This window comes from Chiloscyllium punctatum, chromosome 8 (assembly GCF_047496795.1).
Source record: "Chiloscyllium punctatum isolate Juve2018m chromosome 8, sChiPun1.3, whole genome shotgun sequence".
Taxonomy (NCBI): Eukaryota; Metazoa; Chordata; class Chondrichthyes; order Orectolobiformes; family Hemiscylliidae; genus Chiloscyllium; species Chiloscyllium punctatum.
In genome coordinates this window covers 131,729,327-131,744,964 of record NC_092746.1, presented here as the reverse complement: position 1 = coordinate 131,744,964, position 15,638 = coordinate 131,729,327, and the positions used below count along the sequence as shown (strand labels likewise).

Below are 15,638 nucleotides of genomic sequence, written 5' to 3'. Positions count from 1 at the left end.
TGAGGGTGATAGGCCGGAGTGGGGGTGGGGGTGGAGAGGTCAGGAAGAAGATTGCAGGTTTGGAAGGCAGTGCTGAGTCCAAGGGTTGGGACTGAGACAGGGTGGGGGGAGGGGAATTGAGGAAACTGGAGAAATCTGAGTTCATCCCTTGTGGTTGGAGGGTTCCTAGGTGGAAGATGAGGCGCTCTTCCTCCAACCATCGTGTTGCCATGGTCTGGCGATGGAGGAGTCCAAGGACCTGCATGTCCTTGGTGGAGTGGGAGGGGGAGTTAAAGTGTTGAGCTACGGGGTGGTTGGGTTGGTTGGTCCGGGTGTCCCAGAGGTGTTCTCTGAAACGTTCCGCAAGTAAGCGGCCTGTGTCCCCAATATAGAGGAGGCCACATCGGGTACAGCAGATGCAGTAAATGATGTGTGTGGAGGTGCAGGTGAATTTGTGGTGGATATGGAAGTATCCCTTGGGGCCTTGGAGGGAGGTAAGGGGGGAGGTGTGGGCGCAAGTTTTGCATTTCTTGTGGTTGCAGGGGAAGGTGCTGGGAGTGGAGGTTGGGTTGGTGGGGGGTGTGGACCTGATGGGAGAGTCGCGGAGGGAGTGGTCTCTCCGGAACGCTGATAGGGGAGGGAAGGGGAATATATTCTTGGTGGTGGGGTCTGTTTGGAGATGGCGGAAATGACGGCGGATGATACGATGTATCTGGAGGTTGGTGGGGTGGTAGGTGAGGGCCAGTGGGGTTCTGTCCTGGTGGCGATTGGAGGGGCGGGGCTCCCAGGGCGGAGGAGTGGGAAGTGGAGGAGATGCGGTGGAGAGCATCGTTGACCACGTCTGAGGGGAAATTGTGGTCTTTGAAGAAGGAGGCCATCTGGGTTGTACTGTTTTGGAACTGGTCCTCCTGGGAGCAGATGCGGCGGAGACGAAGGAATTGAGAATATGGGATGGCGTTTTTACAGGGGGCAGGGTGGGAGGAGGTGTAGTCTAGGTAGTTGTGGGAGTCGGTTGGTTTATAGTAAATGTCCGTGTTGATTCGGTCGCCCGAGATAGAAATGGAGAGGCCTAGGAAGGGGAGGGAGGAGTCTGAGACGGTCCAGATAAATTTGAGGTTGGGGTGGAAGGTGTTGGTAAAGTGGATAAACTGTTCAACCTCCTCGTGGGAGCACGAGGCAGCGCCGATACAGTCATCGATGTAACGGAGGAAAAGGTGAGGGGTGGTGCCAGTGTAGCTGCAGAAGATGGACTGTTCCACATATCCGACGAAGAGGCAGGCATAGCTGGGGCCCATGTGGGTGCCCATGGCTACTCCTTTGGTTTGGAGGAAATGGGAGGATTGGAAAGAGAAGTTGTTCAGGGTGAGGACCAGTTCAGTCAGTCGAAGGAGGGTGTCAGTGGAAGGGTACTGGTTGGTACGGTGGGAAAGGAAGAAGCGGAGGGCTTTGAGTCCTGGTTTTACATGATACTATTTCACCCTCTGTTTGTGTCTGAAATGTGATCATACTGTGATCACTCTTTCCAAGAGGATCCATAACCACAAGATCATTAACTTTATCTGTCTCATTCGGGTCATTTAAGTGACTCTTGGCTAGGCCCATGGACGATAGTAGAATGAGGGTTATGGAGGTTAGTCTGATCTTAGAGTAGGATAAAAGGCCAGCACAACACTGAGGGCTGAAGGGTCTGTGCTGTGCTGTACTGTTCTATGTTCTATGTTCTAATACATAGGACCAGATCTAAGACTGCATGCTCCCTTGCAGGTTCAGGAACACGCTGTTCAAGAAAGTTATCATGGATGAGTTCTATGAACGCCTCTTCAAGAGTGCCTCTACCGACTTGATTTGGTCGATCGATGTTCATGTGAAAGTCCCCCATGTCTCTCACCCTTCCAATCTGACATGTGTTTGATATTTCCTGATCTTCCCGTGTAACACTATTATTGGGTGGCCCTCAGAGGACTCCCACCTCTGACTTCTTCCCCTTTCTATTCCTGATCTCCACTCAAATGGATTCAGCATTTTACTCCTTAATCCTATCGCCCTAATCTCATCCTTGATTAAGAGTGCGAGCCCACATCCCTTACCTTCCTGATGACCCGATACCCCTTGGATATTTAATTCCCAGTCATCACCATCCTACACCCACCTGTCTGTCATGGCAACGAACTCACATCCCTTTGTACTGATTGCACGCGTTTATCGACTTTGTTTTGAATACTACAGGTGTTCGGATAAAGTGTGCTGATACCCATTGTCCCTTTAGACTCCAGCAATCACCATATCTTTTACATATGATCCTGTCACCCAATTTCACTTTTCTCTTTCGAATGTTAGTTCTGGTCTCTGTATTGCTTCCTTTCTGCCTGGACTCCCATCCTCTGGCCATTTCTACCTGCCCTTCCTCACAGTCCCTTGACCTTTACACTAACCGCTGCACCTTCTGACCTGACGCTCTGCTTCCCACCCTCCTCCCTGCCAACCCAGTTTAACGCTTTCCCAACAGCGCGAGCGAACCCGCCCACAAGGATATTGGTTCCCCTTGAGTTCAGGTGTAACCCATTCCATTTGTACAGGTCACACCTTCCCCAGAAGAGAACCCCAAAGATCCACACATCTGGAACCCAGCCTCCTGCACCAGCTCTTCAGCCCACACACTTGTCTGTCATATTTTCCCAGTCTCGCCCTCATGAGCACAGGCACAAGCAGCAACCCAGGATTAAGCCAGTTCCATTTGTCCATGTTTGACCTATAACCCTTAACCTTTCCTACCTGGGCACCTGTCCAAATGCATCTCTTCCATTTCCTCTGGCGGTTTGTTGCAAACAAGCACCACCCTCTGTGTGGAAAAGGTACTCCCAAAGCTCAGCTTTAAAATATTGCCCCTCTCTCCTGAAACCTTTGCCCTCTAGTTCTGGTCTCCCTGATCCCAGGGAAAAGACTTTGCCTATTTACCCAATCCATGCCCCTCATGATTGTATAAATCTCTATAAGGTCACCCCTCAGCCTCTGAGATTCCACGGTGAAAAGTCCCAGTCTATTCAGCCTCTCCTTATGTCGAACCTTCCAGTTTTGATAATATCCCTGTGCATCGTTACTTCCCACCGTAATAATGTCCCTCCTATAGCAGCGCATCTAGAATTGTATGCCAAACTCCAAATGTGGTCTCACCGATGTCTGGTACTGCTATAACATGACATCCCAACCCATGGACTCTGCTCTGACCGATGAAGCCACGTGTACCAAACACCTCCTTCTCCCCGTCTCCCTTTGACACCACTTTCAAGGAACTATGTTCCTGCCCCCACCCCCACCCCCACCTCCCCGCCCCCGTCTCAATCAGCTTGAAGGCTTAGTGTCTCCCTCTCACAACCGATACTCCAGCCCTGCTTTGAGTTGTCAGCCAACGTGGAACTGTTGCACGTGGTTCCGTTACCTTGGCCCAGACACTGCAATCCTTGGCTGGTTTGTCAGCAAGTCAGCCTGTTCACTACCCCAGCACTGTTTCCTTAGTGAGAGCTGATTTCCTTCAATCTCACTCTCTCACTAGACCCTGGATTCCCCAACATTGTTTTAGATGTTATTAGCGTTTTGCTTGGAGGAGTCAAAACCAAAATACACATTGAACCGAGCAGACATGTTGTTCCCCATTCCCCATTCCCCAGTCCCCTGGTACTGGCTGCCAGGGAATGATATTTGACCTCCCTGATCTATTTGCCTTTACATACAGACAGAGGCTTCAACAATCAGCTGCTATGTTCCCTACCCTGGAGCTCTGTTTCTCCCCATCTTACTTGGTATTCTTTGCTGAAATTGAATCTCCTCTCTACCTTGAGGTACCTGCTGGTTTGGTATGACCAGTTTACATAGCCCTTTCTAGGGCAGCACAGAGCTGGGTTGGAGGCAAAGCTGTGGGCAGGATACGGAGATGGTGCAGTGAGATTTGGACAGGCTGAGGGAGTGGGAAAATTCAGGGCAGACTGAGGATCATGTGGAGAAACAGGAAGCTGCTTAGTCCAGGATCAAAAACAGGAAGAGGATTATTCTCTGAACGTGGACATATTGGGTAAAAGGGGAGGTGCAACAAGAACTGGGGACTCTTGTGTACCAATCGTTGCAGGTAACAGTGTGTCAGAACAGCAGGTGGTGACGGTGAGTGTGTGGGTGCGGCAGGTGGTGACGGTGAGTGTGTGGGTGCGGCAGGTGGTGACGGTGAGTGTGAGGGTGCGGTAGGTGGTGAAGAAGGTAAATGGGATGTTGACCTTTGTAGCGAGAGGATTGGGGCTCAGGAGCAGGGGTGTCTTGCTGCAGTTATACAGGGCCTTGGGGAGACCACACCTGGAGGATAGTGTGTAGGTCTGGTCTCAGTATCTGTGGAATGATGGAGGGAGGGCAGCGGAGGGTCTCCAGGCCCATTCCTGGGATGGCAGGATATCCAAAGAGAGACTGGATCAAGTAGGAATATATTCACAGGTCGTTAGAAAATGAGCAAATCTCGTAGAAACCAGTAAAGTTCCAACAGGCCTGGACAACAGGAACACCAGAAGGATTTCTTAATGACTAGGGGCTCCAGGGGGTTACATTCCGTGGATTCAAGTTGGGTCATTTCAGACTCAGATGAGGAGAAATGTTCTCACTGGAGAATGGGGAGTGTGTGGAATTCTGTCACGGGGAATGATGACACCCAACCTGTGAATGTGTCTGAGGTGGAGTAACATGCAGGTCGTCAGGCTAAAGGGATGGAAGTGTCTGGGGAGAGAGTGGGAACAGCGGCCTGAGTTGGAGGATCCGCTGTGACCATATGGAATAGTAGAACAGGTTCAAAGGGCTGAATGGCCTCCTCATGCTTTGATGACACATGAGATGCCTCTCCTCCCGTGATTGTCAGTCAGTATGGTTTCTGAAACTCAGACATTCTGGACATTTTTGGTGAAAATGTGTAAATCGAACATTTCTTTTTGCCCCCTTCTGAGCCACAGTGCCCTTGAAGCTCACTCCGAAATATTGCTCTGTCCCCACCGCACTGAGCTCAGAACACCATCATTCCAGCCTTGTCTCCCCTTCCTCCCAGTCAGACATTATACAGTCTTTCCCACATCATCTCCTTCACCTTGATCTCTCCCTCAACCTTACCCACTCAGTCCTCTCCCTCCGCTTCCCTCTCCCTCATCCCCCTCCCTCGCTCCATCTCACTCATCCTCCTCCCTCACTCCCTACATCTCACTCATCCCCCTCCCTCGCTCATCCCCTTCTCTCTGTCTCTCCGCCCACTCTGTGCTCTGAGGCCTCAGGCTTGCTCAACCTCAGGCTGATGAGCCCCAATGGAAGTTGTTGAACCAACATTCCCCACAATCCCACACGGAGGTGTCATGTTGGATAGTTACAGTGGGTTGGAATTCCCTTCGTTCTCCAGTGAGTTTCCGATGCGGATTTCTGCCCCTGACAGGCGGCCATAGCAACACAGGTCAGCTCGGTTTGTAATCTTCACCGTGGCGATGTGGTAAGGTTGTTGTAAGTTGATTCTCCACCAGGGATTGGCCATCAGTGTGGTATGGGTGCAGGAGTGACCAGTCCACTCAGACGCTGTGTTACCATCAATCGCCTGCTCAGCTTCTCCCCCAAATGCGGTTGTGGATTGAGTTGCTTGCCCTTTCAGAGCCACATTCTCCTGATGGAAAAGTGTCAAGACTTCACATTAAACATTGAAACATACAACTCAGCATGAGTTGGCCATTCAGCCTTTCTAACCTGTTCTGTCATTCAACATGATCATTCCCTTATCCCAATGCCACGTTCACACTCTCTCCTCATGCTCCTCGATGCCTTTCAAACCTAAAACCTGATCTTCTTGAATATACACAGTGACCTTTTCTCTATAACCTTCTGTACTCCAGAGTTCCACCCAGGCACCAAGATGTAAGGGCAGGATTGGACCAGCAGAATTCCTAGTCAGTGATGATATCCCCACTTGCGGTCTCTAATGGGTCAATCCTACTCCTGACTATCCTTTTTGCAACCGTGAATTTTAAAAAGTGATTTTTGAAGTCCCTGGTAAGTTTCCTTCCATTGTCCAGCTTAATAGCAGCTCTGAGCTGCTTTGTAGCCCTGTGCTGGTCTCTGTCTTTCCCACTCAGCAGGATCGATGGCTGTAGTTTGTATTTTTACACTTTTAATTTTACACAGCCCCTTATCTCTTTCATTGGCCATGGCTGTTCTCTCCTGTGAAGTGGATCTTTTCCCCCTCAGGAATATAAACTGGCTTTATACGGTGTTCAATGTTTCTTTAAACATTCCCCAATGTTCTTCAGGTAGTTTACACATCAGCAGATTGTACTAGTTTACCGTGCACAGCCTCTGTCTCATTGTGTTAAGCTCAGCAGTCACACAACACCAGGTTAGAGTCCAACAGCTTTCTTTAAAATCAGAACCTTTTGGAGCACTGCTCCTTAATCTGTGAGGTGACCAGGCAAGAGGAACAACCCTCCAAAACCTCAAATGAACCTGTTGGATTCTAACCTGGTGTGGGGGAGACTGCCGAGCTTGTCTACCCCAGTCCAACACCAGCAACGCCACATCACTTTGTTCAAATCGGCCAAAATCGAACATTCCAGTAGTTGACTAATTTTTTTTTCGCTTTCAGACATTGTAACACGATCAATCACCGTTTGGGAAAGATTAAGGACCTGGAGGGATTTTCATTTGAGGAGGGGTTGAGTTGGCAGACACCTGGCAAATGCATTTCAAAGCAGGGAAATGTGAGGTGATGCATTTTGGGAGAAGGAACATAGAGAGACAATACCGACTCAATGGGACAACTTTGAGGGGAGGACAGGAGCAGAGACACCTCGGGGTTCAGGGGCATGGTTCTCTGAAGGTGGCCTTACAAGTTGGAACAATCTTCAAGAAGGTTTATAGGATCCTTGGGTTTATAATTCGGGGCTTAGAGTGTAAACATGAGGTGGGAATGTTACACCTCAACAATAGACCACATTTGGAGTATGGTGTTCAGGTCTGGGCAACTTGTTTAAGTGTATGTTAAAGCCTGTGAGAACGTTCAAAGGAGATTTACTAGAGTGATACCAAGAGTGAAGGATTATAGATACTGGGAAAGTTTAGAGAGACTTTCCTTGGAGCAGCGAAGATTAAGAGGTGTGTTCAAAACAATGAGCAATTTTGACACGCTACAGAAGGAATGTTCTGTTTTGCACTATTTGGTATGTCAGGAACAAGGGGAGTGAGATGTGGAGAAACCTCTTTACTTTGAGAGTTGTTAGTATTTGGAGTCTGCTGCCTGAGTGAGTGGTGGAGGGGGATTCCAAGGAACGTTTCAGGAATATTTGAAAGGAATGAAAGTAGAGGACTCTGGGCGTGGGGCTGGAGAGTGAGACTAGAGTTAATGTTTTAGATCCAGTGACCCTTCCTCAAAACTCGATCCGAAACATTCTGATTTCTCTCCAGAGATGCTGCCAGACCTGCTGAGCTTTTCCAGCAATTTCTGATTTTGCTTCTGATTTACAACAACTGCCATTTTGTGGTGTTAAAATTAGGAGGTGATCTTATTGAGGTTTTCAAAATGATGAATAATTTGACATTTATCCACTAATTGGTATGACAGCAGCTATGGGCCCCAGTTTTAAGACTGTCAGCAGGAGAGCTAGGAATGAGATGTGGAGAAGTTTCTTTACTCAGGGAGTGGTTAGGATTCGGAATGTGCTGCCTGGGAGAGTGATGGAGGGGGTTTGAAAGAGAGTTGGGTAAATATTGGAAAGGGATGAAGTTAAAGGGCTACAGAGGTAGGGCTGGAGAGTGGGACGAGCTGGGGAGATATTTTGAGAGACGGTTGGTGAAATGGCTTCCTTCTGACCTGTACAATTCTCTGATTCATGATTGAGCCTATACTGAGTGGAGCTTAGAAGGATGACAGAAGACTTACTGAAACATACAAGCTTCTTTGGGGACGTGTCAGGTCAATGTGGGCAGGTGGGCAGGCTGTTTCCCAGTGTGGGAGATTCTAGGACTAGAGTAACAGGCTATCCATGTAAGAGACAGATGAGGCGTTGGGGGGTGGGGGTGTTTGGCTTACCTCTGAGGGACTGAGTCTGTGCAACTCTTTCCTGTTGAGGTTGGGTTGTTAAATATGTTCAAGGCTGAGCTCCTGCTGGATCTCCAGCATAACAATGATCGGTACCTGGGACTACGATGTTGTGGCCATCACGGAAACATGGATAGATGAGGGACAGGAATGGCTGTTGGAGGTTCCTGGTTACAGATGGTTCAGTAAGATTAGGGAGGGTGGTAAAAAAGGAGGGGGGGTGGCATTGCTAATTAGAAATGGTATAACGGCTGCAGAAAGGAAGTTTGAGGGAGATCTGCCTCTGGAGGTAGTATGGGCTGAAGTCAGAAATAGGAAAGGTGCAGTCACCTTGTTGGGTGTTTATTATAGGCCCCCCAATAGCAGCAAAGATGTGGAGAAACAGATTGGGAAACAGATTTTGGAAAGGTGCAGAAGCCACAGGGTCGTAGTCATGGGCGACTTCAACTTCCCAAATATTGATTGGAAGCTCTTTAGATCAAGTAGATTGGATGGGGCGGTGTTTGTGCAGTGTGTCCAGGAAGCTTTTCTAACGCAGTATGTAGATTGTCCAACCAGAGGGGAGGCCATATTGGATTTGGTACTCGGTAACGAACCGGGACAAGTGGTGGGCTTGTTAGTGGGTGAACATTTTGGTGATGGCGACCACAATTCTGTCACTTTCACCTTGGTTATGGAGAGGGATAGGTGCACACAACAAGGAAGTTTCTACAATTGGGGGAAGGGAAATTACGATGCTGTAAGACAGGATTTGAGGAGCATACGTTGGGGGCATAGGCTGTCAGGGAAGGATGTGGTGGAAATGTGGGACTTTTTCAAGGAGCAGATACGACGTGTCCTTGATATGTATGTACCGATCAGGCAGGAAAGAAATGGTCGTGTGAGGGAGCCTTGGTTGACGAGGGAGGTTGAATGTCTAGTAAAGAGGAAGAAGGAGGCTTACATAAGGTTGAGGAAACAAGGTTCAGACAGAGCAGTGGAGGGATACAGGATAGCCAGAAGGGACCTGAAGAAAGGGATTAGGAGAGCTAAGAGAGGGCATGAAAAATCCCTGGCGGATAGGATCAAGGATAACCCCAAGGCATTCTATGCGTATGTGAGAAACCTGAGAATGACGAGAACGAGGGTAGGTCCGATCAAGGACAGTGGTGGGAGACTGTGTATTGAGTCGGAAGAGATAGGAGAGGTCTTGAACAAGTACTTCTCTTCAGTATTTACGAACGAGAGGGACTGTATTGTTGAAGAGGAGAGTGTGAAACGGACTGATAAGCTAGAAGAGATATCTGTTAGGAAGGAAGATGTGTTGGACATTTTGAACAACTTGAGGATAGACAAGTCCCCCGGGCCTGACGGGATATATCCTAGGATTATGTGGGAAGCAAGAGAGGAAATTGCAGTACCGTTGGCAATGATCTTCTCGTCTTCACTGGCAACGGGGGTGGTACCAGGGGACTGGAGAGTAGCGAATGTTGTGCCCCTGTTCAAAAAAGGGAATAGGAATAACCCCGGGAATTACAGGCCAGTTAGTCTTACTTCTGTGGTAGGCAAAGTAATGGAAAGGGTACTGAGGGATAGGATTTACGAGTATCTGGAACGGCACTGCTTGATTAGGGACAGCCAGCACGGATTTGTGAAGGGTAGGTCTTGCCTTACAAGTCTTATTGAATTCTTCGAGGAGGTGACCAAGCATGTGGATGAGGGTAGAGCAGTGGATGTAGTGTACATGGATTTTAGTAAGGCATTTGATAAGGTTCCCCATGGTAGGCTTATGCGGAAAGTCAGGAGGCATGGGATAGAGGGAAATTTGGCCAATTGGATAGAAAACTGGCTAACCGGTCGAAGTCAGAGAGTGGTGGTAGATGGTAAATATTCAGCCTGGAGCCCAGTTACAAGTGGAGTTCCGCAGGGATCAGTTCTGGGTCCTCTGCTGTTTGTAATTTTTATTAATGACTTAGATGAGGGAGTCGAAGGGTGGGTCAGTAAATTTGCAGATGATACAAAGATAGGTGGAGTTGTGGACAGTGAGGAGGGCTGTTGTCGGCTGCAGAGGGACTTAGATATGATGCAGAGCTGGGCTGAGGAGTGGCAGATGGAGTTCAACCCTGCCAAGTGTGAAGTTGTCCATTTTGGAAGAACAAATAAGAATGCGGAATACAGGGTTAATGGTAGGGTTCTTGGTCAGGTGGAGGAACAGAGGGATCTTGGGGTCTATGTACATAGATCTTTGAAGGTTGCCACTCAGGTGGATAGAGTTTGTAAGAAGGCCTATGGAGTATTATCGTTCATTAGCAGAGGGATTGAATTCAAGAGTCGTGAGGTGATGTTGCAGCTGTACAGGACTTTGGTTAGGCCACATTTGGAGTACTGTGTGCAGTTCTGGTCGCCTCACTTTAGGAAAGATGTGGAAGCTTTGGAGAGGGTGCAGAGAAGATTTACCAGGATGTTGCCTGGAATGGAGAGTAGGTCATACGAGGATAGGCTGAGAGTTCTCGGCCTTTTCTCGTTGGAACGGCGAAGGATGAGGGGTGACTTGATAGAGGTTTATAAGATGATCAGAGGAATAGATAGAGTAGACAGTCAGAAACTTTTTCCCCAGGTACAACAGAGTGTTACAAGGGGACATAAATTTAAGGTGAAGGGTGGAAGGTATAGGGGAGATGTCAGGGGTGGGTTCTTCACCCAGAGAGTGGTGGGGGCATGGAATGCGCTGCCCGTGGGAGTGGTAGAGTCAGATTCATTGGCGACCTTTAAGCGGCATTTGGATAGGTACATGGATGGGTGCTTAATCTAGGATAGAAGTTCGGCACAACATCGTGGGCCGAAGGGCCTGTTCTGTGCTGTATTGTTCTATGTTCTAATGATCCAACCAATCAACATCCACTTCTCATGCTAAATAAAGCAATATTCCCTTCCTAAGTTGAGTTCTGGCCTCTGTGTTCTGACAAGTTCAAGATCAAAAGCTTTGACTTTATGAGACTCTTTTTAATAATACTTACATTTCCAAAGCACTCCATTGTTTCTGAAATACTTTGAGGATTCCTGAGGACATGATGAATGGGACCAGAATCAACATTGTCAGTTTCGATATTTTTAGATTCCCTACAGTGTGGAAACAGACCCTTCGGCCCAACAAGCCCACCCCGACCTGCTTCACACCCAGACCCATTCCCCTACATTTACCCCTTCACCTAACACTACGGGCAATTTAGCATGGCCAATTCACCTTACCTGCACATTTTCGGACTGTGGGAGGAAACCGGAGCACCCGGAGGAAATTTGTACAGACACGGGGAGAATCGAACCCGAGTCCCTGGTGCTGTGAGGCAGTTGTGTTAACCACTGAGCCACTATGATGTTCCATATGTTTGTGTTTTTTTAGATTTAGATTACTTAAAGTGTGGAAACAGGCCCTTTGGCCCAACAAGTCCATACCAACCCACCGAAGAGCAACCCACCCAGACCCATTCTCCTACATTTACCCCTTCACCTAACACCACGGGCAATTTAGCATGGCCAATTCACCTGACCTGCACATCTTTGGATTGTGGGAGGAAACTGGAGCATCCGGAGGGAACCCACGCAGACACGGGGAGAATGTGTAAACTCCACACAGAGAGTCGCCGAAGCTGAAATCGAACCTGGGACCCTGGTGCTGTATTTTAACCGTATTGTTTATGTTAATTTGATATTGTGTAACTGAGGTCAGATCCTCACCTGCTCTCTGTTCACTGCCAGGTGCAATATTCCAAAAAAACAGGCAAACGCGAGCAGGTAAACCAGCTTCATCCTGTGGGAAATCAAACACAACATCGCTGGTTTTGACTTTGCAGATGACACTAAACTGGGAAGAATTGGAAATTGTGAGGTGGACAGTGTGGGGCTGCAAAAGGAGACTGATACATTGATGAAGGGGGTAGAGAGGAGGCAGCTGGGGTTTAATGCTGAACATAGAACAGTACAGCACAGAACAGGCCCTTCAGCCCACGATGTTGTGCTGACCACTGATCCTCATGTATGCACCCTCAAATTTCTGTGACCATATGCATGTCCAGCAGTCTCTTAAATATCCCCAATGACCTTGCTTCCACAACTGCTGCTGGCAATACATTCCATGCTCTCACAACTCTCTGTGTAAAGAACCCGCCTCTGACATCCCTCGATACTTTCCTCCAACCAGCTTAAAACTCTGACCCCTCGTGTTAGTCATTTCTGCCCTGGGAAATAGTCTCTGGCTATCGACTCTATCTATGCCTCTCATTATCTTGTAGACCTCAATTAGGTCCCCTCTCCTCCTCCTTTTCTCCAATGAAAAAAGTCCGAGCTCAGTCAACCTCTCTTCATAAGATAAGCCCTCCAGTCCAGGCAGCATCCTGGAAAACCTCCTCTGAACCCGCTCCAAAGCATCCACATCTTTCCTATAATAGGGCGACCAGAACTGGACGCAGTATTCCAAGTGCGGTCTAACCAAAGTTTTATAGAGCTGCAACAAGATCTCACGACTCTTAAACTCAATCCCCCTGTTAATGAAAGTCAAAACACCATATGCTTTCTAAAGAGGAGTGTGAGGCGATGATCAGAAAAACATTGGAAGACAATATAAAATAGGGGATATAATTCTCACGGGGATACGGGAGCACAGGGAGCTGGGTGGTATATGTCACAGATCATTGAAGGTGGCAGGACCAGGGGAGAGAGTAGTTAATAAAGACAGGACCCTCGGCTTTATTACTGAGGCAGAGAGTACAATAGCAGGGAGGTGATGTTGAACTTGTCCAGGATCCTTGTTGGTCCTCAGCTGGAGTATTGTGTACAGGGTGTGGGCCCCACATTATAGGAAAGATGGGAATGCATTGGAGAGAGTGCAGGAAGTGATTTACAGGAATGTTTTCCGGAATAAGAAACTTCAGGGATGAGGGGGGAAGATTGAAGATGTTGGGACTGTTCTTCCCAGAGAGAGGGCAGCTGGGAGAGAGGTCTGATAGAGGTTTTCAAAACCAGGAGCAGAGCTGGACAGAGCAGACAGGGAGAAACAGTTCCTGCTCGTACCAGGAAGAACATGAGGGGCATTGATTAAAAGTGAAGTGTGAACGAAGCAAGGTGGGGGAGGGGGGAGGTGTGAGGGAAGAATGTTCTCACTCAGCGAGTCATCAGGGAATGGAATCTATGGCCTGGAAATGTGGGCAGGCAGGTTCAATCGATGGATTCAGGAGGGACATTGGATGGATATTTGGAAGGAAATAGTGTGTACAAGGTAATGAGGAAAAAGGCAGGAGGTTGGTGTTGGGAATTACACTCATTTAACAAGCTGGTACAAGCAAGATAGGCTGAATGGCTGCCTTAGGTGCTGTAACAATTCTGTGGATCTATCTCTGGGGATAGAGCGAATCCTCGTTGTTTTTGCTCTTTCTGCCACGCCCTGCGTTTGTTCCTGTTTGAGTCCATTTACATTTCGACTGAATCTGCTTCCATTGCCCTTTCAGGCAGTATGTTCCAGATCACATCTCACTGTGTTAAAAAAACACTCCTCAACGCCCACTCTAGATCTTTTCCAGTTCCATAAACTGGTCAGACCATCAGAAACAGGAACAGGAGGAGGCCATTCAGCCCCTTGAGCCTGCCCCACCATTCAATAGGATCGTAGCTGATCCGACATTTATCACATCCACCTTCCAGAGCTTTCCTTGTATTCCTTGATTCCCTGACTGATCCAGACTCTGTGGTAAGGAGTTCCAAAAATTCTCAGCCCACTGGGAAGAAATTCCTCCCCATCTCAGTGTTAAATTGGTGCCCCTTTACTCTGAGACTGTCCCCCTAGACTCTCTGTGGGAAAAGATCTGCCACCCTGCCAACCCAAGATAGGCCCACAAAAACAAAATTGGCCAAACTGCACCAAAAACACCCAGAATACCTCAGCAGGCTGACAAGCCAAACCAGACAGCACACCCAGACAAGGGAATACACTTCCCAGCACCCACTAACAATGACAGAGCACCACAGCGGTCCCGAACCCCGAGGGCAGTTTCACAACCCAGCAGTACCACCGCCACACAGAGGTAAAAATCACACAACACCAGGTTATAGTGCAACAGGTTTAAGTGGTTCCAGTTAAACCTGCTGGACTCTAACCTGGTGATGTTAGATTTTTAACTTTGTTCACCCCAGTCCAACACCGGCTCCTCCACATCACGAAAGCCACCCAAAGAGCAGGTGAGACAGAGGCATCAGCAAGGACATTGCTCCCAGGACAAGACAATAGAAGCACCTCACCCCTTTAGAGGAGACATTAACAATCGGGTTACTCCATTTCCAGATACATTGTATTTTCCCCATTTCTTAATCAGCTGTATTGTACAGCATTATTATTAATGCTGGTCCCATCCCCTCAGCTCTGGGGAGAGGGATTCTGATCTCCCTGCTCAGACCGTCAGCCTTTGTCGGTTTCTCTTCTGCCATGTCGCTTGTAATAAACGTCATGTCAATTTCACTTTGAGCTGTGTTTTGTGATGTCTAACTTATTGGGCAAATTTCTCTGACACTCTCCAAAGAGGAGCAACATTCTCTCAGCATTGACCCCGTTAGGCCCCGATAGGATTCAGAGAGATCACCTCTCATTCTTCCAAACTGCAGAGCCTCACGCCCCAGTCTGTTTAACCTTTGTTTGGAAGATAATCCCTTCACCCTGTGCCCCTTTGATTACCAACCCTCCTGCCAGTAGAACATTTCTCCTTCTTTATCAGAAACCTCCCTGATTTTAAATACTTTATTTGAAATGTCTGTACTTCACCATTTAACTCCTCACTGACTATTTGTGGACAGTCATTTCCAACTTCTGTTCCTGTCTCTCCTGGTCTCAGACCCTGTCCCCTAGTCACAAACCTTGCAGCAATTATTTGTTGAATTATCCCATTATTGAAGCTATTTGCAAAATCTTGCAACTGTTCCATGGACACCAAAGGGAATAAATGGTCAGAAAATGTCTTACCTTTCACCAGCCTCACACAGGTGTTCCGAAATTCAATCACGATTGGTTTTTAACTCGCTGGGCTTGGAGATTGTAAGCCAGTTCTGCTGTCGATGTGCAGAGCAAAGGGCTATTAAACATACTGCCCTCTTCCTTATTTCATTACTCACTGAGTAAATACTCATTTCGTCAAAGGTTGAAAAACCACTGCACAGCCAGGGGAGACATCACGAGGTTGTTTCCTCTTGTGGGAGGGTCTCGGGCCAGCTGCTATAATTTCAGCATGAGGAGAGGTGAGGAGGGATTTCTTCTCTCACAGGGGAGAGAATTTGTGGAATTCTTTCTGGAATTCTGAACTGACCTGAAAGGTTAACTCAGTTTCCCTCTCCACAGATGCTGCCCATCCTGCTGAGTTTCTCTAGCTACTTCTGTCTTTCTTTCTGATTTCCAGCAGCTGCAGTTCTTTTGGGTTTTTTTGAGGCTGATCAGGTCAGTGAGAACCTTGTGGAAAGGTGGAGCAGACCCCACTGGGGCTGAACAGCTTGTCCTGATCCTATGGCCTTCTTACTCCAGATAGCAGCTGCATTTCCCAGAGCCCACATCCTG

General features: G+C 48.1%; 1 protein-coding gene across 1 annotated transcript in view; it reads right to left on the bottom strand.

The window, feature by feature from the left end:
- Positions 1-15,132, bottom strand: part of LOC140480278 (fucolectin-1-like) — a 30,226-nt gene extending 15,094 nt beyond the window's left edge. Inside the window, exons 1-3 of the mRNA XM_072574986.1 lie at positions 15,054-15,132; positions 11,786-11,858; positions 5,364-5,647 (exon numbers count right to left, since the gene is read on the bottom strand). Coding sequence (XP_072431087.1) covers positions 5,364-5,647; positions 11,786-11,857 — 356 coding nt within the window. The 5' untranslated portion in view covers position 11,858; positions 15,054-15,132. The remainder of the gene's footprint in view (positions 1-5,363; positions 5,648-11,785; positions 11,859-15,053) is intronic.
- Positions 15,133-15,638: the final 506 nt, after the last annotated feature.